Source organism: Herpailurus yagouaroundi, unplaced genomic scaffold, assembly GCF_014898765.1.
Source record: "Herpailurus yagouaroundi ecotype Mexico unplaced genomic scaffold, PumYag 28, whole genome shotgun sequence".
NCBI lineage: Eukaryota > Metazoa > Chordata > Mammalia > Carnivora > Felidae > Herpailurus > Herpailurus yagouaroundi.
Genome location: NW_024412376.1, coordinates 11,479,000 through 11,505,052, shown reverse-complemented (window position 1 = coordinate 11,505,052; position 26,053 = coordinate 11,479,000). Strand labels below are relative to the sequence as shown.

At 39.1% G+C, this 26,053-nt stretch overlaps 1 protein-coding gene across 1 annotated transcript in view; it reads right to left on the bottom strand.

Moving 5' to 3' along the window:
* Nucleotides 1-278: 278 nt before the first annotated feature.
* Nucleotides 279-26,053, bottom strand: part of ELP3 (elongator acetyltransferase complex subunit 3) — a 107,119-nt gene continuing 81,344 nt past the window's right edge. The window contains exons 12-15 of the mRNA XM_040465930.1: nt 23,511-23,576; nt 21,665-21,892; nt 20,655-20,736; nt 279-1,511 (exon numbers count right to left, since the gene is read on the bottom strand). Of these exons, the coding sequence (XP_040321864.1) occupies nt 1,435-1,511; nt 20,655-20,736; nt 21,665-21,892; nt 23,511-23,576 (453 nt within the window). The 3' untranslated portion in view covers nt 279-1,434. The remainder of the gene's footprint in view (nt 1,512-20,654; nt 20,737-21,664; nt 21,893-23,510; nt 23,577-26,053) is intronic.

Sequence of the window (26,053 nt, the reverse complement as noted above, 5' to 3'; positions counted from 1 at the left end):
CCACCCAGGCGCCCCGATAGTTTTGTTTTTAAAGGAGAAACAAGGATAATTGAGAAGTAGCTAAATCCCCTAGACTACACTCCCGGAAAGCCTCTGTGGCTCCACAAGCCCCCAAGAGAGCCAGTGTCATCTGCCCTGTGGCAGTGGGATGAAAAGGCAAACAGCACGAAGGAGGAAATAAATAGCATCGCAGATTGAAACCCAAACCGGCAAATTCATAGCAAATGTCACTACATGTGTAACAGGGAGAGGGGAAAAAACCTTACATGAGTCTTCTCTATATGTTGAAGATTTTATTTTTCAGGGGAATCAATTCCATTTAATAAACCTTTGTAAAATGCCACAGAAGCCAGGGGGCACAGGTTTAAGCCATGCTATTAAGAATTGGCCCTCTCCAGGCTGAGTCTCTTCTGCAGCTTACCTGGAAGTTACAAAGAGGAGTTCCTGAATACAAACCTTTGAAAAAGCCAATCTTTTTCCTGTTTTTGGATTTGGGCCAAATGCAGAAAGTGGATTTTCCACTTTTTTGCTTTGATAGGAGTTGAACTCTTATCTTTTTTCATTTAAAACAAGCCAAAGTCCCTCTTAAAGAATCATAATGCAGGAAACTGCTTCTGTGGAAGCGAACCTTGACTTAGGGCCACACAAGCTCAGGCATGTGCCTGTCAGACTCTGCCTGCTCAGGACACACAAGAGAGGAAACCAAATGCTGCTGCCCACGCTGTTCTGCAGTTGTCTAGAGTAGGGGGAGCACAGACAAGAAAAAGTGCAAAATAAAGGGTGTTTGTAAGGGCCCAGAGTAGATGGGAGACCCCCACATGAGAAAGGCTGGTTTCAAGCTTCACACACAAACCTACAACTTCAATTCCTCTCTCCTCATCACACTGTTATTTCAAACATCAGCATGGGAATCAGAATTATTTCCATTAAAACAAGAGCTCATTTTCTTGTGCCGGAATGTACATAAAGGCCAGAGATCAAAGCCTGACAGTTTTCATGTTCCAGCCTTTTTGTCCCTACAGTATATAAATAACCTACTCCCAAGTTTACTCCTCAAATGACAATAGCTAGCTTTACTTCATGAATTATGGTGTCCAAATGAGTTGATTAATTTGCTTTCGTCACTGTGCATGAGTCATGGTAGATCAACTGCAGGCTTCATGCAGACTTTAGAAACTGGATACATGACTGAAGAACACGCAGCAGCTCTGGGCACCAGGGGCTTGGTGGGCTTGGTCAGCAGGCGCCTGGCCTGGCCCTGAACGCAGTTTCCAGTCTCTGCAGCTGCAGGATGAGGGTGAAGTGAAGCTCCTTGCCAGGGAGGCAGGGTAGGTCCATTTGTTTTGCTCAGCCTCTCTGCTGAGTAGTCAAGGTATCTTGAATCTTTATTTTCTGCCAGGGAGGACACTGCATCAAGGTGGGCCGGTGTGGCCATTATTTCAGCGTCTTTACCATGTACGGCCCTTGTAGTCTGTAGCCAATCTTTCTGTAATAATTCCTGGTGCCGACCCCTGTGAGGCAGCAGAAAACCAAAGAAAGAAGAGTATTAAGCGTAAACTCCCGTAAAAACCCTCAAAGGCCAGCAGATGCTCCTCTCTCAGCTCCACCCCCACCCCCCTCATATTCACAGACCAAATTCCAGTCCAGATCGAACCTCATTTTAACAAGTTTGGAACATTTTTATCATTTTGAATACAGGCTGTATTAAACTATAGAAACTTTGTATTTTAGAGCCTGTGTATTTCAGTCCTGTTGGCACACCATGGGAGGAGGTGGATTTAAGTGTGACCTGTCCACATTCTAAATGGAACCAAACAGTATCACAGTTCCCCGGAAGGTGAAAGAGAGGGGAGACGGGGGAAAATGGGGTCTCCACAGAGCCTAGAGAGGGAAGGGGCACCGAACGAAAAGAAGCTGTGCTTCAGTGTCAGTGTAACACGCCCTCTCGTGAGCGACAATTTCAACAGAATATTGGTCACATTAAATTAATGCTACTTAATTTGCATTTTATTAAAGTTTTGTTTAACTGGCATATTTCTTTCATGTATGAACAGTGTAAGTACCAGAAGTTCATACCTGTTTTAAGTTTGCATGCATTTAAGCAACATTAGCTGATTTAAGGCAATACTAAAGATGTATGAACTTTCTTTTTTTAAAAGGGATCTACATATTAAGTTTGAGAAACACTATCCTAAGTGATCCCTCTAAATAAAATACTGTCCCACAGAAGATGCTGAGAGCTCACAGGAGGATAAATGCATGGCTTATAAGGTAGTGTCGACTGGCGTGGTTAAGAGGGGACGGGCTCTGGATCAGTTTGATCTGGGTTTAAGACCTGGGCCCATCATTTTATAGGTCTGTGGCCTGGGTCAGTTACTTAATTTCCCTGAATTTTTTTTTTTCCATATAATTTATTGTCAAATTGATTTCCATACAACACCCAGTGCTCATCTCAACAGGTGCCCTTCTCAATGCCCATCACCCACCCTCCCCTCTCCCACTCCCCAGCAACCCTCAGTTTGTTCTCAGTATTTAAGAGTCTCTTATGGTTTGCCTCCTTCCCTCTCCATAACTTTTTTCCCCCCTTCCCTCTGGTCTTAAGTTTCTCAGGATCCACCTATGAGTAAAAACATATAGTATCTGTCTTTCTCTGCCTGACTTATCTCACTTAGCGTAATACTCTCGTTCCATCCACGTTGCTACAAAAGGCTATATTTCATTCTTTCTCCTTGCCAAGTAGTATTCCATTGTATATATAAACCACATCTTCTTTATCCATTCGTCAGTTGATGGACATTTAGGCTCTTTCCAAATTTGGCTATTGTTGAAAAGTGCTGCTGTAAACATTGGGGCACATGTGCCCCTATGCTTCAGCACTCCTGTATCCCTTGGGTCAATTCCTAGCAGTGCTAATGCTGGGTCATAGGGTAGATCTATTTTTAATTTTTTGAGGAATCTCCATGCTGTTTTCCAGAATGGCTGCACCAGTTTGCATTCCCATCAACAGTGCAAGAGGGTTCCTGTTTCTCCACATCCTCTCCAGCATCTATAGTCTCCTGATTTGTTCATTTTAGCCACTCTGACCAGCGTGAGGTGATATCTCAGTGTGGTTTTGATTTGTATTTCTCTGATGAGGAGTGAACACTTACAGCAATGGCTAGATGATCTAGACAGAGAATCAATAAAGAAACAAGGGCCCTGAATGATACATTGGATGGACTTGACAGATATATTTAGAACTCTGCATCCCAAAGCAATGGAATATACTTTCTTCTTGAGTGCACATGGAACATTCTCCAAGATAGATCACACACTGGGTCACAAAACAGCCCTTCATAAGTATACAAGAATTGAGATCATACCATGCACATTTTCAGATCCCAATGCTATGAAACTTGAAATCAACCACAGGAAAAAGTCTGGAAACCCTCCAAAAGCATGGAAGTTAAAGAACATCCTACTAAAGAATGAGTGGGCCAACCAGGCAATTAGAGAAGAAATTTAAAAATATATGGAAACAAATGAAAATGAAAATACAACAATCCAAACACTTTGGGATGCAGCAAAGGCAGTCCTGAGAGGAAAATACATTGCAATCCAGGCCTATCTCAAGAAACACGAAAAATCCCAAATACAAAATCTAACAGCACACCTAAAGGAAATAGAAGCAGAACAGCAAAGACACCCCAAACCCAGAAGAAGAGAAATTATAATAAAGATCAGAGCAGAAATAAACAATATAGAATCTAAAAAAACAGTAGAGCAGATCAATGAAACCAAGAGTTGGTTTTTTGAAAAAATGAACAAAATTGGTAAACCTCTAGCCACGCTTCTCAAAAAGAAAAGGGAGAGGACCCAAATAGATAAAGTCACGAATGAAAATGGAATTATTACAACCAATCCCTCAGAAAAACAAGCAATTATCAGGGAATACTATGAAAAATTATATGCCAACAAATTGGACAACCTGGAAGAAATGGACATATTCCTAAGCACCCACACACTTCCAAAACTCAAACAGGAAGAAATAGAAAACTTGAACAGACCCATAACCAGAGAAGAAATCGAATCAGTTATCAAAAATCTCCCAACAAATAAGAGTCCAGGACCAGATGGCTTCCCTGGGGAATTCTACCAGACATTTAAAGCAGAGATAATACCTATCCTTCTCAAGCTGTTCCAAAAAATAGAAAGGGAAGGAAAACTTCCAGACTCATTGTATGAAGCCAGCATTACTTTGATTCCCAAACCAGACAGAGACCCAGCAAAAAAAGAGAGCCCTGAACCTTTATTTTATCCTCTGTAATAATGTACTTAAGTTTTCAGGATGTTGAGTATTAAATGAGATAGTCTATGGAATGTGATTAGTGCAGGGTCTGAAAAAAGCCAATTCCTCAGAAACATTGGCTGTTATTATTCTTTTAAAGCTGTTTACGATCTGGTACCCAACTACATTTCTAGCTTTATCTCTTGCTACACCTCTCTTCTTAAAAATTATGCTTCAGCCTTGGTGAATTTTAAATTTTTTTAAGTTCTCTGCACATGTCTGGCTCTTTTTCTAGTTTCCAGGTCTTTGCTTATGCTTGTTCCCTCTAGCAAACTAATCAGACCTAAGAAGGGGGTGGTGGAAACCTCCATTTATAGGTCAGAAGCACTGGTAACAACCTGGACTTGCAATTGGCATTTGAAGTGAGGACACTCTTGTGGGCCTGAGCCCTTAACCTGTGGGATCTGAAGCTGTCTCCAGGTAGATAGTGTCAGAATGGAGTTAAATTACAGGACACACAGCTGGTGTGGCAGAACTGCTTGATGTGTGGAAACACCCTACATCCGGTGTCAGTAGCATAGGTATTCAGAGTATCATGTGCAATGTGAATGAAAACAACCGCGGTTTTCTTTACAGTGTTCTGCCCCCCAGAACTCCCCATGGTGGACTGTGCCACTGTTGGCCTCCCTAAGTGGTACGAGTTCTATTTACCTTTTTCTTTACTTTGTATTCCTAGTGCTGAGTATTGTGCATGAAATAGAGACTCTTAAATACTGAGAACTGAGGGTTTGATGAGGGTTTAAGGGGAAAGTGGGTGATGGGCACTGAGGAGGGCACCTGTTGGGATGAGCACTGGGTGTTGTATGGAAACCAATCTGATGATAAATTATATAAAAAAATTTAAAAAACCCAAAAAACAAAACAAACCAAAAACCCAAAGAACTGTTAGCTCTTTCAAGTCTAGCCTAGTTCTTTAGCCCAAACATTTGCTACTTAGGAAAAGGACTTTCCCACCATGTTTTGTTTCCTATCTCCTTTGAAAGTTTTCAAGTGTTTAGAAAATTGAATTGAAGCTGACACAATGGAAGTAACAGTACTATATCATGTGATGACAGGTCACTGGACAATTTCCCTTTTAATTCAAGGATTACTGAGAAACCACAAGAGACTCCTAATGATAGGGAACAAACTGAGGGGTGACAGAGGGAGGTGGTTGGGAATGAGCTAGCTGGGTGATGGGTATTAAGGAATGCACTTGTTGTGATGAGCACTGGGTGTTGTATGTAAGTAGTGAATCACTGAATTCTCCTGAAACCAATATTGCACTGTATGTTATCTAGAATTAAAAAAAAAAAAAAAATAGGATTACTGATATTCCATCTTGCACAATTTCACCTTGTCTCTACATTCTAATCATTACTTCTACTCAACATTGTGGCTTGGGATACAGCAAGAGGAAAACATACACAGAATATAGGTCAGATAGTAGCACACACCCACTGAATATAGGAAGACAGCTCAGAACCCCCAGAGGGGTACAACCACTTTATTGTTTGTACTATTTCCTAAAGCTCTCGTTCCATAAGCACATCCTATAACCCAGCAATTATATTCCTTAGTGAAGACAGAAATGAATGCTTATATCCAACAAAAGACATTATTTATAATATCCAAACAGGAAATAACCCAAATATCTATCAGTAGAATGGATAAATTATATTTTCACCCACAGAATGGAAAAAGGAACTATAGCTATCTGCAAGAACATGGATGAACCTAAAAGGCCTAACATGTATGAAAGAAAGCACATATGAAAGATCCCATCAACACAAAGTGCAGACACAGGTAAAGTTAATTTTATGGTCCTGGAAGTCAGAGTACTGGTTACATCTGGAAGATGGTATGAACTGAAAGAGGGAAGGAGAGTCTCCTGGAGGGCTGAAAAAGTTCCACCTTAATCTAATAGTTACATGGGAATACAATTCACATGCAAAAACTAATCAAGTGGTACACTTAAAATGTACTTTATTGCATGTAATATCTCAATTAAGAAAAAGGCTCAAGAGGGGCACTCCATTTTATAGATGTCTCAATGTGTTTTGAGAACTCAATTTGTACAGAGAATTTAGGAAATAAGATAGAAGGAATAGGATGAGTGGCTCATTCTACACTGAACCCTCAACTTGGACAAACCCACCACCAGGAGACCTCGGAATATACTTTTCCTATCCACAAAGAAGCTAGAATTCATAGCATCTCTCTCCATGCTAGCCGCTTCCCTTACTTATAGTCCTGTTGTTCGGTCGCCATGCTGTGCTTCATTTGACTTGCATGTCTATCTTCCTAGAATGTAAGCTCTTTGAAGTCAATGACTTCCATCATTAGGAAGTGTCTGGCATATAATCAACTATTGTACTGTATTCAGTTATTATGTTGTATACATACAAAGAAATGTGCCCCTGAGGGATGTCTTTAAAAAGAAAAAAGAAAAAAAAATTGCCTGTATGTTAGGTGACAGGTAGTGAAAATGACTCAGTGTAAAAGGCATGAAGGGCAGGGCTTTATCTAGTTCCAGCTTTCTTACCTTGTTAAAGATTTAGAAGCAGCTTTCTGATTTATACTGTTATCTCTTACGAAGTTGCCCCCACATTTTAAAGACATAGCTCTGGCTTTTTATATCTTCTAATTTCACAAAGTAGATGCCATTTTCCATGGACTTAATTTATTATGGAGAATATGTAAAAGTAGAGGTGATGTATCGAACTTCCATATACCCATTACCCAGCTTCAACAATGATCAATTAATTCACCAGACTGCTAATGCTTCTAGCTTTCTACTCATGTGAAGTCATAAAATACATTTGGTTTCCTTCCGGTTCTGCTCAGCATGTTCACTGGAGGCATGTTTTAATTGCCTTCTTTCAAATAAAGATGGTGATATCTCCTTTACCATTAATTACCAGACTGAAGGTGTACTGTTGGTCAAAGTGCATCCTAGAACAGCTACACCTGTTATCTGTCCACCATAACCAGCAGAGGTGAGACAGAAGCAGTTCCTTACATCTAACACAGGACAGCCCTCGGATAAGTGCAAAGTTCAACAGAGTGTGCCCTGATTTCCGAAGCTGCTGAAAAGAACAGCTTTACTGGGGTAACACTAAGCATTCCTCAGTCATGATTCCAACTGAGCATACAGGCTCCCTGAGCTATTTATGCCTTTATACAGGGCATGGGCCTTAGAAACCATTACAACTTGAGAAGAGGCATTCAGGCTTTGTGCTTTTTTGAAAGAAAGGTATATTTTCAGGCTCCTATCTTTGTTTCCACTAACATGCAGTAGCACGGAGATGGAAAATCTACTTCTGGACCCTTTGGGAAGATTTAAGTATTTTGGGGAAAGAAGTCTGACCTCCAGCGGGTCTGAACTCCAACCTCTTAAACAACTAAGCAAAAATACGCCCGTTTGTATTTCTTTGTGCCTCTTGTTTCTGGACAGCTTCCCCACCTCCATGCCCCTGCTGCATTTCTACAATCTGCAGAACAGGCTGGTAAAAGCATTAGCACTCTTAGCCAGCTTGGAGGAGAACAGGCCATCACTGGGGCTGGGTATGGGCCACACCCTGCTCCCTTCACCCCTTGGTGCTGAGCAGGGCTCCAAACAGTCCTCCTCACAGTAACTTTCCTCTTGTTAGTCGGCCAACAGCAAGCAATTACATTTCACAGCTGACGTCTGCCAGCCTCCTGGACTGACGTAGGCAGACTGTGTCACAGGCCTCAGCGTTAACACTGCTCCTGCCCTTGAGAAGAGATGCAGTGGACTGTACAAGTAACTGACTTCTCAACCTGATCGCTTGGGTGTGTCTGCAAAGCCCGGTGGGCTAGGGAATGAGCAGGACTTGAACCGATATGCAGCAGTCCTCAGGGTGCCCTACTAGCATTGTTAGTAGAGCATTCAGGATGGGGAGGGCAGGGGGTGGTCCAAATGCCTGTTTTGTTTTATCCTCCAAGTTCTGCAACCCACAACCCAAATTCACCTATATTGTGGGGGCCTTTTTCCTACCCTTGGAGGCAGAATACATGTTTTAGCTTCATCGCTTTGCCAGATGTGATATGATCAAATGAGATAAGGTGGAAAAAGAGTATCCAGACACGTGCCTAGAGTAATATTCTGTGATTTGGCTTTGGTCACCAGCCTCTTTAGCTACCTTCAGCCACATCACATTCCTGAAGCCAAACTTGAAAAAGGAAAATATGTTAAATCAACCCTTTGAAACTTAAATCTGATTTTTCTGAGTAGGTACAAAAGATTGAGATGATGATTCATAATCATTAAAAAAAATCAGTGAAATAAAAACAAACTGTTTTAATTACTTTTGGGTTCAATTAATCAACTATTTATTGAGTACTTGGTATGTGCCTAGCAGCGTTAATACAAGGCAAATGTATTCATTAGTTTCATTCATTTGCTACTAAAATGAGACTTTATTACATCTCATTGATCGCTTAGTTGGATGACACTATTTCACTCAACAATGCCCACGTAGGAGAGTTGGGAAAGGTTTTTATTCTGAATGTCTGAAAATGAACCAGTTAACTCAATGACCCTAAATCTTTGAAAGAGAATTTTTTTCCCCCTGCTATTAAAAAAAAAAAAAAATACAAACTTACAAAATTACCCACATGTAATCTTAGCTCTTCAAAGCAGCTGACTATTTCAAATCATTAATAAAGCACATTAGTACTTTATTCTCCATCATCTTGGGTGATACAGAGAATATCTGAGTAGAGGTGTAAGATCCAACCTGCTACCCAGCAGCCTAAAATTCCTCTATCCATTCTGAAATGGCTATACCAAGGTAATAGCGAAGACAAAATGAACAAAGGATAAAGTAGATAACTTGTATAGCAGTTACACAGAATTTAAATGAAACCTACTGTGGTAACTTAGAGTAGGATGACGGTGGTAGGTTATCTTACAGCTCTTAGATTTTTTTTCCCCTCACACAGTGTCTGACCTAGGAGAGCCCACAAACTTCTAATTCAAAACTGGACTGGCTCTGTTCATATCAGGGCAAAATATATGCTATGTCACAGATCATTCCCACTACTTTGCTCACGTCCCAAATCATTAGTGTGTCTCTGCAGAAGTTAAAGACTGTGCCATCTGCAACCTGGAAGGAAGTGGTATCCCTTATAGTCTTTTAAAAAATTGACTTTGAAAAAGCAAATGGTCAAATAGGAAACTCCAGAGATCAGTCCCTCCACTGAAACAACCATTAAACTGGAAAAAAATAGAACCAACCATCTTGAGACACTAGAAATTGATAAGACACTTATAGCAACCGGGGTGGGGGGGGAGGGGGGCACTTGATGAAGGAGCTGCTGAACTCTGAGAAGAGAGCAGCAGATGTAAACCACATACTCTCCCCCATTCCTACAGCAGTTAGCTGAAGCCAGCTAGCTGTGTATTTGGTTTGGTTTGGAGGCTCCTGGAGGAACTACTGCCTTTGCTTTGGCCTCTTCTTTCTGTGCTGGGTGTTTGTTGTAAGATTTGAAGAGACATATAGCACCCTCCCCCATTTTTAAAGATCCAGACATTTAAGAAAATCTCTGTCAGGTCACAGGCTGATTGCAGAGAGGACAGAAACTTTAGTGTCCACATGCAACAAAGAACTGACTTTACAAAAATAGTTTGGAAAAGTCACTACACAAATGGATGACTGCAGCCCTTAAGAGCAATCCCTGAAGAGGGGGAGAATCTTTTATATTATTCAAATGTGCAGTTCTCAACATCAACAACAAAAACAAACCCAGGAAAATAAGGCCATTCATGGGAAAAAGAGAATTTGACAGAAACTGTGCCTGAGGAAGCCTAGATACTGGGATTACCAGGCAGAATCAACGGTATTAAATATGCTCAGGAGCTAAAGGAAACCATGAACAAAGAACTAAAGGAGCACAACCAACAAAAGAAAAATCACTAAGGGGGACTGTATCAAATTAAAAAGCTTCCATACAGCAAAAGAAATAATCAACAAAATGAAAAGACAACCTACGGAATGGGAGAACATATTTGTAATTCATATATTGGATAAGGAATTTTATCTAATATACTTAACTCCTACAACTTAGTAACAAAAGTCAATCTGATTAAAAATGGGCAGAGAAATTAAACTGACATTTTTCCAAAGAAGATATCCACATGGCCAATAGGTACATGAAAAGTTGCTCAACATCACTACTCATCAGGGAAATGCAAATCAAGACCACAATGACATGACCTCATTCATACCTGTTAGCCTGGCCATCATCAAGAAGACAAAAGAACAAGTGTTGGCAATATGTGGAGAAAAGAGAATCCCTTGTGTACTGTTGGCTGGGAATGCAAATTGGTGCAGCCATTATGGAAAACAGTATGGAGGCTCCTCAGAAAATTAAAAATAAAATTGCTATATGGTACAGGAGACAAAGTGTTCAATTCATCAAGGTTTAACAATTATAAACACACATACACCTAACAACAGAGCCCCAAAATATATGAAGCAAAAATGGACAGAATTGAGGGGAGAAATAAATAGTTCTACAATAAGAATTGCAGACTTCAACAGACATTTTCAATAATGGCTTGAAAAATAAGACAGAAGATCAATAAGGAAATAGAGGACTTGAAAAACACTTTAAACTGATTAGACCTAACAGGCATATACAGAACACATCACTCAGCAACAGCAGAATATGCATTTTCCACAGGGGACATGAAGCATTCTCCAGCTTAGATCATAAATCAGGTCATAAAAGAAAACTTAATAAATTTAAAAAGACTGAAATCTTAAAGTATGAAGAAAAGTATAAAGAAAAAGAGACTGAAATTACTAAAATTAGAAATGAAAGAGAAATTTATTTATAGAAATAAAAAGCATTAGAAGAGAATACTATGAAGAATATTGATGTGTGTATACACTAACACACTGGATAACCTAGTTAAAATGGACAAATTCCTAGACACACAAACCACAAAGATTGACTCAAGAAGAAACAGGTCTATATGGTCCTACAACAAGTCAGGAGATTGAATCAGTAATAAAAAACCTTCCAACAAAGAAAAGCCCAGAACTAGATGGCTTTACTTGTGACTTCTATTAAATGTTCATACACGCACACATGCACACAGCATACACACGTGGAATATTGTTCAGTCTTAGTAAAGGAAGCATAATCTTTTAATGTTATAGTATGAATAAACCTAGAAGACACTATGCTAAGGGAAATAAGTCAGACACAAAAGGCCATATACTGTATGATTCCACCTCACAGAGACAAAGTAGATTAGAAGTTACCAGGGGTTGGGGTGATGGGAGAATTGAGAATACTGCTTAATGAGGACAGAGTCTCTGTTTGGGGTAATGAAAATGAAAAGTGGTGATGGTTGTATAAAGTTGTGACTGTAACAAATGCCCCAAAATGCATACTGAAAAATGGTCATAATGGCAGGGGCACATGAATGGCTCGGTCGAGCATCCAAGTCTTGATTTTGGCTCAGGTCACTATCCCAGGGTCATGGGATTGAGCCCAATGTTGGGCTCTGTGCTGAGCATGGAGTCTGCTTAAGATTCATTCATTCTCATTCTCTCTCCCTCTCCCTCTCCCCTTCTGCTTTTGTAGGCCCCCCCAAAAAAAATTAAAAAAAAATTTTTTTTAATGTTTATAATGGCAAATTTTATGTCATATACAATTTACTACCTTCCCAAATTGAGAAAACAAGACTTCAAGGTCCATTAACTATTTTCAGGTGTTTGTTTGGGGGCAGGAATGTGGATAAGGGTAGGATATCTTTAGAGAGAAACCAGCCCAAAGATGGTCTATATTCTATAACCTAGTAGAAAGGTTAAGTGGCCAATATCATAGATCTAAAGGATTAAACATTTAGATAGGCTTATAAAGGGAAATACAGAAATGTCCTCATGGAAGAGAGATAGCAGACAAAAGGTCAGATGCAGGGGTTACTTGTGGGGGCCTGCCAAAGTCTACTTAGGACAGTGTTAGGTATAACTGTGCTGCCATGACTGGCTCTATGAAACCCTGATATTGGGTTTGGGACAAGAACTCTTGAATCTACATATGGCCAAAGACAGTCCATCCTGGGAGAAGGCTAAATGAAGTTTTCTGTAGAAAGGGACTGGGTAACTTAATCTCAAGTAAATGAAAACATATTTAACTTAGTAGGCAAAGGTGGCCGCCACCAGATCTTCTCTTTAAAAGTGGATATATTTCCTCTCTTTTAAAATGTGGGCTGGCCCAATGACTCTGGTAACCAATAGAATGGGGCATAAGTCACATTGTGGTAGACAGTCTCTAAGAGGAGGACTCCCAAAGTCCCTGTCTACTGGTATTCAGTCTTGCATAATCCCTTGAGTGTGGGCTGGACTTGTTGACTTATTACTAAGAGTAGGTATAAGGACTGTAGCTCCCATCTCAAGGGGCCGTCTCTGTGATCACTCTGCTGAGGGCAGCAAGCTGCCACGTGATGAGCAGCCCTTTGGAGAGGCCTACATGGCATGGTGAGGAACTGTGGCCCTAAGACCAACAGCCCATGAGGAACCGAAGCCTGTCAAATCACATGGTAAACCTGGAAGTGGATCTTTCAACCCCAATTGAATCCTGAAATGATTACAACTCCAGCTGATACCTTAACTGGAGTTTTATGAGATACTTTGAGGCAGAGGTACCTTGCTAAGTCACTTCTAGATTTCTGACTTATAGGAATTGTGATGACCGCTTGTTTTCAGACATTAAGTTTTGTGATTATTTATTACACAGCAACAGATAATGAATATAAGATGTTCTGGGACTTCTAAGTCTAGTCTTTGCTCCCTTCCTTTAAGAGCCCAGCCTTCATGCTATGAGAAATGCAAGTCAGGTAGAAAAGAACCAAGGTGCTTATGCTGACAGTCTCAACTGAGCACCCATTACCAGCTAGAACTGAAACTCCAGACAAGCCAACCTAGTCACAGCTGATGGCCATTTAAGCCACCCCAGCCAAGGTCCTAGACATCATGAAACAGAAGTGAACCATCTTCTCTATGCCCAGTTGAATTTCTGACCCACAGAATCACTAAGAAAATAAATTGTTGTGTTAAGCCACTAAATTTTGGGGTGATGTGTTACACAACAAGAGATAACCAAAACAAACACTAATTAGTAGGATTTGCAGTAAGAGGTAACAGGGCACATAGGATATAGATCTGGGGCTTCTGGACTGCTTTACCAAACAACAGTGATTCATTCATAAATAGTGGATAAAGCAGACAACTGGATGCTCAGGGAGGTAGAGGATTGGGGGCAGGGGGCATAAGGAAATATAATCCCATGGCCACAATCTAAAACCCTAAATCCATCAGTTAATGTCTCAGAAATGTGAGTCAGAGACAACAGTTCAAGCCATGTGATAAAAAGAATAAGAAATTCCCTGTTATGTCTTGCTGGAATTAGAAATGCTTAAACTAAAAAGCTCTATAAAAACAGTATCTTGGTTGCTAAGGAAGGCAGCATCAATGTTTTCCAGAATTATTTAGTAATCTGTTCCCCCAAAGGGGAAGAATCTGCCAAATCCTTGCCTCTAAGATCTAAAAGAGGAAAGTTTTATCAAAAATTGAGTGGATTATAACAATGTCAAATATTTATAGAAAAGAACAGTACTAATCACATGAAAGTTACATTGATAAGGAGTTAATACTGCAACAAACTAAAATCAGACACTGTGATGAACAGCAGATGATGAGAAGTCTAGACTAGACAACTCTGGAGAAGGCTTCCTTCCTCAGAAAAAAGCCGATGAAGCGTCTAACTTTACAACAAAGGCAGTCATTTATATCAAAGCACCCAGACCTCTCAGGAATATTATTAGAAGCCACATGATATAGCACTATTCCTCTTCCCAAGCAGAAGTACAGTCGTAATTCCCAATATCTATAAACTAAGAGGAACAAGAATGGGGAGAAAAAGTATACATATGTTAAGCATGTCAACATTAGCAGGGCTGTCCTCTGGGATATTAATGTGCACATTTCTGAGATACAAGGACACTTGATAGCATGGACCTAGGAAGAGAAACAGCACTTGCCAGATGCTGTTCCTCATGTGCCAACAAGCTACGACCCACTCCTAACACTAGCTTCTGCCTAGGAAACCTCACTATAAGATCCAAACAGTGGACACTCACCAGTGGCCTATTAAGGAATATTTGGAAAACATGCATTAGTTACTATAGTCATGAAATACAGAGAGAGGGATGAGTATAATGCACTTGATATGCAAAGTACTACAATCTGGTACCTGATTCCTCTACAAATGAATGAGTAACAAATCAGGGAATGCAGAGTCCTGGGAGGAGCTATGCAAGGATGCCTCCACAGTCCAGCTGCAATACACACACCAGTTGGCAAACATTTAGCTAATTTCTTATCTAGCAAAATAGTATTCCATATCATCATTGCTAGTCTAATGATTAAGAATCAAATTCTTGTAGCAAAGCAATATTTTGTTTTTATCTATTATCTTTAAACAGAAAGATATTACCCACCACCACCATACAATCCTATTGGAACATGCACCAGAAAAGAAATATGGGGGCACCTCAGTGGCTCACTTGGGTAAGTAAGTGGCCAACTCTTGATTTTGGCTCAGGTCATGATCTCATGGTTTGTGAGTTTGAGCCTGGCATCAGGCTCTGTGCTGACAGTGCAGAGCCTTCTGGGGATTCTCTCTCTCCCCCTTTCTCTCTGGCCCTACCCTGTTTGCACTCTCTCTCTCAAAAATTATTTAAATAAACATTTAAAAAAACATTTAATTGTTAGAATGCTAAAGTGGAATAAATAGAGGAATATACAGAACCCTAACAATGTGCATTTCATTAGGGGATAATTTATTACAAGATAAATTATGTAAAGGGATGAAACAGACTACTACAAAAGAGCACACAATCTTTCCCCTTCCTTTCTGACAAGTCCTATGCACACAGCACACAGGCGGCACAAACTAGTTTGCATTTGGCAGGCTTCCTGTGTCCTTACCAACGAAATAAGCCAAAATGAGGAAAAGCTTTTCTAGGCATTTTGGTAAGGATCAAGAGTCCATTACCAGACACATCTAGTTACAAATGTATGCTTCTTTTCACCTAGATTATAATGCAGAGAATAAAACTACCTTCACCTTAAGTAAAGGGAGATGGGTTGCAGCCTGGAATACAGGTGAAGTTTCTGGGGTTCAGTAAGTAAATCTAAGCCATTTGTAGTTTAATGAAACCAAATGACTGTTATTTTCTGCCCACATATCATTAAACACTGGCTCTGGGGTACAAGACCATGAATTTCAGTCCCAGGAAACCATATTGGATTATGTAAGGCATAGGCATGTTGGTTTTTTCACTAGTAGGAATTGTAGATGTAGCTTTTAGAATCATATTCTGAGCATCATGATTTTAATGATCTCCTCTCCACAGTGACTTGTTTACTCACTCTATATTTAAGGTTTAAGGATTATTCATCCTATATATTTATCTTCCCCCCTTCTCTCTTCTTTGACTTTAAATGGGTTTAAACAAAATGGCTAACAGTCTCTGACTTCAGTGGATTTCTGTCATCAACCATTCAGACATTTTCCTCATTTCTCACCATCACTGTGTGATCTATCAGCCTTGTACAATTCTTGGCCAATGGCCATATTAATTTTCTACTTGAAAGAACACAAATAGAATACTGCTTATGACGAAGGTACTAGGGGGAGCTTGGGAATAGCTGTTTGTCTTGATGCATAGTAATTAGCTTGGCAAACAGAAACAGTAACATGATTGGATCTGATACCTAGCCAAAACTGCCAAAAGAAAAAAAAAATCATCTGTTGGGTATATTAAGTGGCTTTTTAAATAGCAGCTATCAACAGTTATATTTGCCCTTTTGGAAATGGTACGGGCAGTGTAACATCAGAGATCTCCAGTTTCCATGGTGATTATTAGTGATGGCATTTCAAATGTTGTAGGTTAGGTTCTACAGTATAATCACTTGTACTTGACACCATAAGACAGGGAAGAGAAAAAAATGGCTTCATCCTAACATATTTAGAGGAAAGAGAGATAAAAATCCACATAGATAAACATCATGGCTTTTAAGTAGATACAATTTGTTAATCTTAAACAGGTGTATGTTGACAGAAGCTACATAAGCTGGTGAGAGATACTAAAGCACTTGGATATAATAGGGACTAATTAATTGCTTATTTAGCAGTAATTAACTGCCCACACATGTTATAAACTGGTTGTTTTTACCTTACTGGTTTACCCATTTTGTATGTACAAAAAAGATTATTTTCTTATTCTGAAGCAATTAATCATGAGTTGAGATATAGTCTAAGTAGAGAGAAAAAGTTATCTTCCTCTGGAGTTAAGGATAATCTGTGGGGTGAAAATTGAGTTAACTGTGCAGCCCAATTTCAACACCCCTCAAGGTCCAGGCAGTAGTATCTCATACTTCCTTGATCTGCCCTCTCAACTCCGGTCCCTTGAACATAGGAGACACTCAATACACTTGGTGATTCTGATGCTGATGAAGCCAATCATTTCATTTTTGCTTTAATTTTCAAATTTAGAGTTGATGGTTAACTTTGAAATACAGTTTACTTACGAAGACAATTATATATACTTAAAAAAATTGAATGAATAATCTAAAAGGTCTAAGTGCTTCACCTGACTCCAATAAACAAGAAAATTTTCAATTTCCTCAAGTAGCTATAAAGTCAGTCTTTTAAAAAAGGATAAATTAGCTGTAAAATATTCAGTATATGCCTTTTATAAACAAAATATATTGAGGTAACAAAGATAAAAACCAATTTGTTTTTAACAGGGAAAAATAGAACACATGGAGTCTGACTAGTGATTCAAATCAGATCTACTGTGCAGTTAATCATACTGTCTAGAGGCAGAATCAAAGATTATAAATCCAAATAACAGAAAATCTGCTGGCAAGTTGAGGGGAAGTCATAATGAATCAGAATGTAATTAAAAAAAAAAAAAAAAACTCGACATAAGTGCATTACTCTTACAGTCACTGTAACCAGAATGATAAATGACCTGTCTCTCCCTTACTCAAGCTACTAGTTATGCCAGGACAGAATATGTAGGCCACCACTGTGTACAAAAGCCTGCAGACCAGAACAAGGATGGATTTACAAATCAAAGACAAGGTCACAAAAAAAACATACAACGCTTAGGTCACAAAGTAGCACCAAATTGTGATGAAGTCAATATGTATCCACAAATCATAGGATAACCTAACCATGGGAAACTTTATCATTTTTATCATCAAATATCTAACATACAAGGAGACTAAGTGCAATTACTAATGAAATTAAAGGGCTTCCTAACATGGTTTCAGGAAAGAATCTACTTAAAATGTAATCAGTAAAACACAAGTAGTTATGTTGAGAACTAAAAGAGATGAAAACACTAAGGGGCAGAATTATAGACTGCTAGAATTGTAAAAGATAACCTACCCCAATTTTTTTCAGTAAGGGAAGAAAGGTCTATGGAGATCAAGTGAAATTATCCAAGATCACAAGGAGTGAGGGCTACGGTCAACACAGGAATGGAATCCAAACTCTCCCGCCACCAAGTGTCTCTTCCTATACAGCACACCTAATGAAGCACTGTGAATAAACACAGTAGACAAGCACCACTGCGATCATAAGGATATTTTCATTCCAAGGATCAAATTATGGAGAACTGTTTGACTTTTTACAAAAACTAATTTCACACACACACACACACACACACACACACACACACACACACACAGTACTCAAAGCAGAAAGACCAAAGTGAAATATGAACAAACATGGAAGGACAAAAGCTACATAAAAGGTGATGATAATGCATACTTTAAATCTGTACTACTCAAAGTTCTGAATAATGGACATCTCAGGTGTCTGATTCAGAAACTTAACTGAACAATATGTTACTAAATTAGAGAAATAAAATGCATCATACATAGAGAAATATTCTTGGCTTTTTTCATCAGAAGGGTGATCAGATCTTGAGTCAAAGAGAAAGTCAAGGTACTATGTGCTTTCCCTAATAGAAAGCAATGACGCAACTTAGAGACTAGAGTGACAGGAAATAATGCTTCCTTCCTCCCACAGAACTCACTTTAGTTCCAAAAGACAATCCAGGACTGCTCTTACAGAAACCCACTAGCCCAAAGAAACCCCTATACAGAAATCTAGTAGTCCTACTGTAGCAGCTAAGGAGAAAGGTTCTTCCCAGCTTTTTTCAGCAAGACTCTTATTTTAAAAATTCTACAAGCAGATGATCTGAAATTGAGCTATTATTTAGATTATGATAAAAAGCTAGAAAGAGGACAGATGCTGATTTCCACTTAGAAAGACACCCTACTCATAAAAAGCAGAAACTAAGGCTCTTATGGGTGCCTGAATAGAACCTCAACCAAGTCAGGGGCCCTCTCTGCATGTAACATTTCTACAAATGGATAGATATTATGAAGGCTAATGAAATAATGTGGAGAAGTAATAGAATACCAATGTTCTTCGGTTGTAAAATTGATTATGTTCCCACAGATACCAGAAAACCACGTGACTGCACAGTAGACTGCGGGTGTGCAGGCCCCACCATGGTCACAGAGAGTATCTTTCCCTTAATGGTTTGGAAGAGAATATGAAAACCTTGCCATTCAAAATGTGGTCTGAAGACACAATTAGCACAGGTATCACTGTAAGTTGGTTAGAAATGCAGGCTCTCAAGCCCCACCCCAGACTGAATCTCCATTAAAAAATTTTTTTTTAATGTTTGTTTATTTTTGAGAGAGAGGGAGAGACAGAGCGCGCGCGCGCGCACACACACACACACACACACACACACACACACACACACACACACGAGTGGGGGAAGGGCAGAGAGAGAGGGAGACAGAATCAGAAGCAGGCTCAAGGCTCTGAGCTGTCAGGACAAAGTCCGATGCAGGGCTTGAACCCACGAGCAGTGAGATCATGACATGAGCCAAAGTCAGAAGCTTAACTAACTGAGCCACCCAGGCGCCCCCTGAATCTGCATTTTAACAGGATCTCTGGATAATGTACAAGCACATTAAAGCCTGAGAAGTACTGTGCTGAACACACTGACAGTGTTCTAGCGAAAGGGACTGCTGAATGTCAGGTGCTTTCAACCCTTCACAGGTGTGTGTGTAGAGTAAGTCTCAAGTCAGGCTGGACCTCTTCGGGGAACAGGAAAGGTTGACTTCTGGACAACCACAGGTTACAACTGAGACGTAAATTTTTTATTACAAATATCAGTATCGCTTAGGTGAGCCTCTTTTTAGTGAAATTAAGGTAACCGAGAAAAATATATAAAGCTAGCCATGTTAAGAAATGTTTTACTAATCCATCTGGATAATGCCAAAAACCATAGCCAGACTAAATGATTAAGTGAGCCTGGGTCATTACATTTTCATAATTATAATCATTAAAACCTGGGCAAGGGTGTTGATTTATTGATTAGCAACAATTTATTGATTTTTTTTAAAAAAAACTCATTTCAACTCTCATTTTCAGAAAAGATTATTTACAAGATCTTAAAAGAAAAGAATCTGCTTTAAGAAAGGAGCATGTTTTCTAATGGGAAAATAAACCTGGAGGAAAAAAAACCCTACGTTCTGATCATGGCTTTTCCACATTAGCTTCTTATTAGGAATAGCAATTTTTAGGATATAGTACTAAACAGTAGGAGTGAAAGGGTATCTATATTATTTCTTTTTCTCTCACACTAGAATTTCCTTTTTGTGCCCACTTCCCTTTGTGTGATGTCCCACACAAAGTATGGGGAAAGCTGCAAACAAGGGAAAGCTGTTCCCTGAAGCAAAGTCACTGAGAGCAATATTTATGGAGCAAAGAACTCTGCCTTTAAATATCTTGTACTGGCAACTGAGATTCCATTTTAACTTTCTGAACAACAGTGTTGATAACAGCCACACTGGTTTACTTTTTCTTGGATCCATATCACCAAATTTCATTTTCTCAGACAGACATTTCTTTGTGCTGGGCACAAAGCACAAGAGAGGAAATGACGACTAGTGGGGCAGACAGATGACTGGTGTGACAGCAAGAAAGATAGGACACCGATTACTGGTCTTGCCACTCTGTGCTTCTGAAAGCTCTACTCCACCAGACTGCTTACAGGAATTCTGTGTGTGAGCACAAGTCTTTTACTGTTGTACTTGGCCCAATCCTGACTAATCATAAATAGGGGTAAGAGAAGCCTGAGATAGTTTTAACTGTGATACCAAGTTAAAATGTGAATGAATCATGAATTTTGCTCTCCTCCAGTTACCTGATATAACAGCTATTTTCCCAGATCCGTGTTCTTCTCTAGCTATTCTTTCTGCCTCCTCCATCAGAAGCATGCCAAATCCCTGGAAGGAGCAAAGGAGGGGATTAGGGAATTGAGAAGAAAGGAAGTCAGTAAGAGGGGTCTGTAAAACAAAAAGGTTAATATTTAGTAGTTGCTAAAATCTGCTAAAATAAGAATGACAAAAAAAAAAAATGCACGGGAGTAAGAAAAGAGAAACCATTCAATTATACCAAAAATACCTTGTAGCAGACTAGTAAAAAAGGGAATAATTTTGCAACAAAAGCCATCAAAAGGTATTCTGTGGATGATGTAATCTCATCACAGCAAGGGGGCAATTGCCTCTCAACTTCCTGTCTCTTTTTAAATAAGTTCTAGGCAATCTCTAGGTGATGAAGTCTGGGGCATCTAATCTTGTATCTATTAGTCACCCCTACAATTTCTAAAAGGTTTTTGAAACCAGGCAATACTCTTAAGTCACTAAGTTTGGGGTCTACTCTGTACCCACCAATAGTGGTTTTAAGCCACTTCCTGGAAATTTTAAAGAGTGAGTTATTTCTTTTTTTAGGTTGTCTGTGGGGAGTGGAACAGCATTCCACTACATGTCAGACATAGCTTGCATCTATGAAGACCTTTAATATTTCACAAGTGCTTTCACATTATCATCTGCTTTCATTTCATAATACATAGTTGAATCATATGAAATTGCTGGTATTAGGCCATTTCTGACTTTCAAAAATAGCAATTTCATATGGTTCAATCTAATACTATATTCTACCTGAGTCTCCAATTTGTCTCTCGCTCCTCCTCCTTCACACTCAAAAGAAAACATCTCTGAACATACAATATTAGTTCTTCAGTTTCTGTCCTTGCCTTTCCCCCTTCCTCCTTCCTCCTCTGCCTCTGCCCCCTCCTTCTGCCCATTCCTTTTCTCTCTTCCTCCTTTGGGCAAGTTTCTAATTATAGTCAAATAGAAATGGAATACAGGATACCTGATGCTGAAATTTAGTAGGATCTCGACTGCTCACAGGGACTACACTTCCGTACACATGCAGCTCTCGAACTATGGAAACACCTCCAACCAATTCAAAACGGAAGGTTTCTTCCGAACATTTTCGTAATCTCAGGAGGCCAATCAGAATGTCTTGATCTGGGTCTTCATATGATAAGAATGTTTCCCAGCCACCATTCGCCACATAATCTCTCCTTACCAATTCAACCTGTTTAATAAAAAGTCACACAAAGTTTTTTAAATTAGAGAAAATTCATTTTTATAATTGTAAGTATTTATTTAGGCTAATACACACAATTAAGGATAACGAATAATCACGAATTAGGTTTCTTTTTACTTGTCTACTTTCAAATATCAATGATTAAGAAAGAGTTCATGCCTTGTTCATGGAATATTATAAAAGGAAAACAATTCTATAATTGCATAAATATTTGAACTTCATTAACCTTGAGATTCTTACAGAGATCTGGCTCAGTAAATGCTTCTATGTACTTAAACCTCTGATCCTCCATGAAGAGTCTTGAAGGTAAAATTACATATTATGTCACATGCATAGCTCTTGGGAGCACCACTGAGCCGCAGAACTGTTAGGTCCTCAATGGTTTCATTTTCTAGCCTTTGCTTCTTCCACTAAAACCTGATTTTGGGGGAAAAATGTGTTACTGGTCACTTGTTCCTTGATGGGCTTTTAAGAAAGTATGGCATCCCACAGGACCCTTAAAATATTATGACTAGTTATAAGATTAAACATTAAAGAAAATTCAAGAACTGGAGAGTAGCTTATAGGGGAAGCTCTGTGGTACCAATCTACATAGGCTTTTGACTCTTCAACTCATTGTTCAAGTGGCCCTTGAATTTTGCATCTGCATAAGCAATATGTAACAGTATTCAGAGACAAACCTACATATATGGGCATGGTCACACTCAGACACATTCTGAAGATAGGCTGACTGTACCAGTAGTGAACAATTCACACCAATGCTTAAATTTCCTCTCAAACTTAATGTTTACTAACTAACTGGATTGCACAAGAATTTGGAAAAATGATTAACTGTGCTTGGGTCTACTTTTTTCTTCAAAAGGTCCCAGATGTTAAAAAACATCAATTAAACAAACCATGCATTTTGAGAACAGAAATATCAATGCAGATGTCATCTAATCTCTCTCAAGTAGGGTTCCACAAAAGAGCTAATCCCCACAGAAAGTTTGGCATATAGCTAGGCATTATACGTACATAGGAGAGAAGTTAACTCATTACAAACAATGACTACTTTTAGGCATCAGGCTTAAGTTTTGTGGAACCCTTATTGACAAGGGCCCTGAATTCATCTGATTACCACCAATGGGCAATAATTTTAATAGTTGTAGTACCCACAAAGATAAACAGATCACATTCAGCTCTACCTGAAGGTAGCCACTAGCTGTATGTAGCTATTTATATTTGGATTAAAATTAAATAAAATTTAAAACTCAGTTCCTCAGTTGCACTGGCAACTTTTTAAGTACTTACCATCACATTTCACATTGGACTGACACCACATTGGATGGCACAGATTATAGTTTGCAACCCTGCAGAAGGTTCTAGTGGACAGTGCTGATCTAGAATGAAGTTCAGACTTGGTTTTCCTAACCTGTCTCTTCTACAGTTCAGCCACCCTCATATTTGTCTTTCCTGTCTTAACACCTATATTTGATCCTCAATTACTCTTTGCTTAGTTTACTTATTAACTTCTAGGGATCAGTCCTGTTGGTAAGAAAGTGTGGGTCCAGGTCTGAAAAAAATTTATGAACAGGACCCAATCTCTCTATAAAATTAAGAAACTAACCTGGTATGGCCGTACTTTGTGATGAATTTCTTGGATTCCAACCTCTCTGGTTCTCACGTCTCGACACTGAAGAAAAAAAAAGTGGAGGAAAGGGGCAAATACAAAACTGGGTTAACTAATTCAATTTTTATTCATACCTTTCCACCAAACCCTGAACTCAAAATTAAGTTTGGACATAATTTACAATGAGATAATAAGAACTAAATTTAAAAATAAAACCATCTTTAATAAATCTGAGGATAGGAGAAAACAAAGTATGAAGTTAGTATAGTATTGCTTTATAAACAAGCTTAGAGATCAATATATGATACCCAAATAATATATGTCCTAAAACCTGGAAATAGTTTTTTTTACCCAGGGGATATAGCTGTACCTGTAAGTAGAACCCAAAACTATGTATACAGAAGAGTAAAAAGCAAATTCCTAATTTTTAAATATCTTCATCATTTTATGGCAGTTAACATTTTTAGCATTACCATGCTTGTATCATTTAGAAGTTGGAAAGACTGCTGTGGTATTTTTTCTTTTTTTTCAGAGAAGGGCACTGTGGGAGAAAGGATGGGAGGGAGGGAGGGATGGAGGGAGGGAGGGAGGAAAGGAAGAAAAAAGATGGAACCTAGAGCTATTTATTATACATCTGAACCACAGTCACAAGAGCATCACTGGGAGGCTGCAGATGATATACATGCAATGCTTCTCCTTGTATGGCCAAGCTTATGTGATAGGACTCTCACGTCTTTTTTTCTTCTTCTTAATGTTTATTTAAGGGGGGAGGGGAGGGAGGGAGAGAGAGGGAGAGGGCAAGAGAGAGTGAGTGAACACTCAAGCAGGGGAGGGGCAGAGAGGGAGAGAGAGAATCCCAAGCAGGCTCTGCACTGTCAATGCAGAGCCTGACACAGGGCTCAAACTCCCGAACCCTGAGCTCATGACCTGAGCCGAAATCAAGAGTTGGATGCTTAACCAACTGAGCCACCCAGGCACCCCGTGACCCTCACTTCTATTCCACAATACAGTATACATAACTACATAGCCTGACATTTATAATTACAGAGTCATTACAGTATTCCATTATATATCCCATGGTATATTTTCCCATACAGAACTGTAAAAATTATTTTCAGGATTCTAACATTTTCTACCAGTGAGAAAAGATCACCCTAGGAAATGTGATGATGTCATGCAAGCTATACTACTAAAACAGCATTATTTATGAAGTGCTGTTATATATGTAAAGAATTCCACGAGAAAGATAAGAGCTCACTATTCAGTTTTATAAAAACAAAGCTATTTCCATGTTCCAGACATGAGCCCAAGATAATAATGCTTTAATGTGGATTCCATGAACTCAAAAATTATATAGCAAACAAAGATCACAAGTCTCTATAATTACAAATCTATTACATTTAGATGTTGTCTTTTAGCTACAGCAGTTCTATACAGTAGGTTGCATGTGAACAAGCTATAGTTACATGCTCTTAATGAACACCTGCATGCCTTTTTGGTGGTGGTGGTGGGGGGTGTTATGAGAGAATGCTTTTTAAAAGCAGAGATTGGTGTGTGCTCATTTTCTGGTAAAGACAGTCTGTGAGCTAGATGTCTTTCAGCTGTCTTCAGTGTTTAGACTCAAACCCAATTTAAGAGAGAATATAAGGGATACAGGGTTAACGACGATAGCTAGATGATGAAATTATCAGGATAACCAGGTCAAGTCAGTCACTTTGGCTGTGGTATTCTCAGAGGAGAGAGGTGCTGGAAGACAAGGACAGTTGGAGACTGGGAAGAAGAACGGGCATAATACAGACTTGTCTGCTTGTTTGGTGCTATTAATTACTCTGATTACTGTATTTGCTATTTTTCCAGAACTTGAAATTGTCTTTTTTTTCTTTCTTTTGTAGAATAAGCCGATCATGTTCACAAACTCTCCTTTGGACAATTTTCTGAAAAGGTTTCTCTATAACAATTTAACTGAGAGAATAAAATGTCTTGGGCAGGTGCACAAACATGACATGCAGTCTTCAAAACGATGTCTCTCAAAGTCTGTATTGTTCATGAGAATATCCCACAGCTCCATTCCAGACCTAGTGAATCTGAATTGCTGAAGGCAGAGCCCAGCAATCAATGCTCAGGCCTTGACCCCACTTTTGGCTTTTCCTCTTTAGCAGCTCTAAGAAGGAGTTTCTAGGGCACTGTGAATTTATGTTATAATCACCTTACTGTGATTTATGAATCATGTGCAGAGACTGTTAAGTTGCAGATTCCTGGGCTCTTCTGCATGTCCAAGGCCAGAAGAAAGAAGGTGTTTAGTAAATATGTGAAATAAGTAAGTACTTGAAAAAACATGGGGGTGGAGCAGGGCAAGGGACATTGGAATATGTGGGCAATAGCACTGTTTCGTAATCATTTTACACACGTTATCCTGGTGTCTTCAAACATATACTCATATCTTCTATCTCCACTAGTCAAGAACTGAACACCCAATACTTCAAAAGAAAAAAAAAAGAAAAAAAGAAATACTTCACAATTTAAAAAAGAGAGTTGAGATC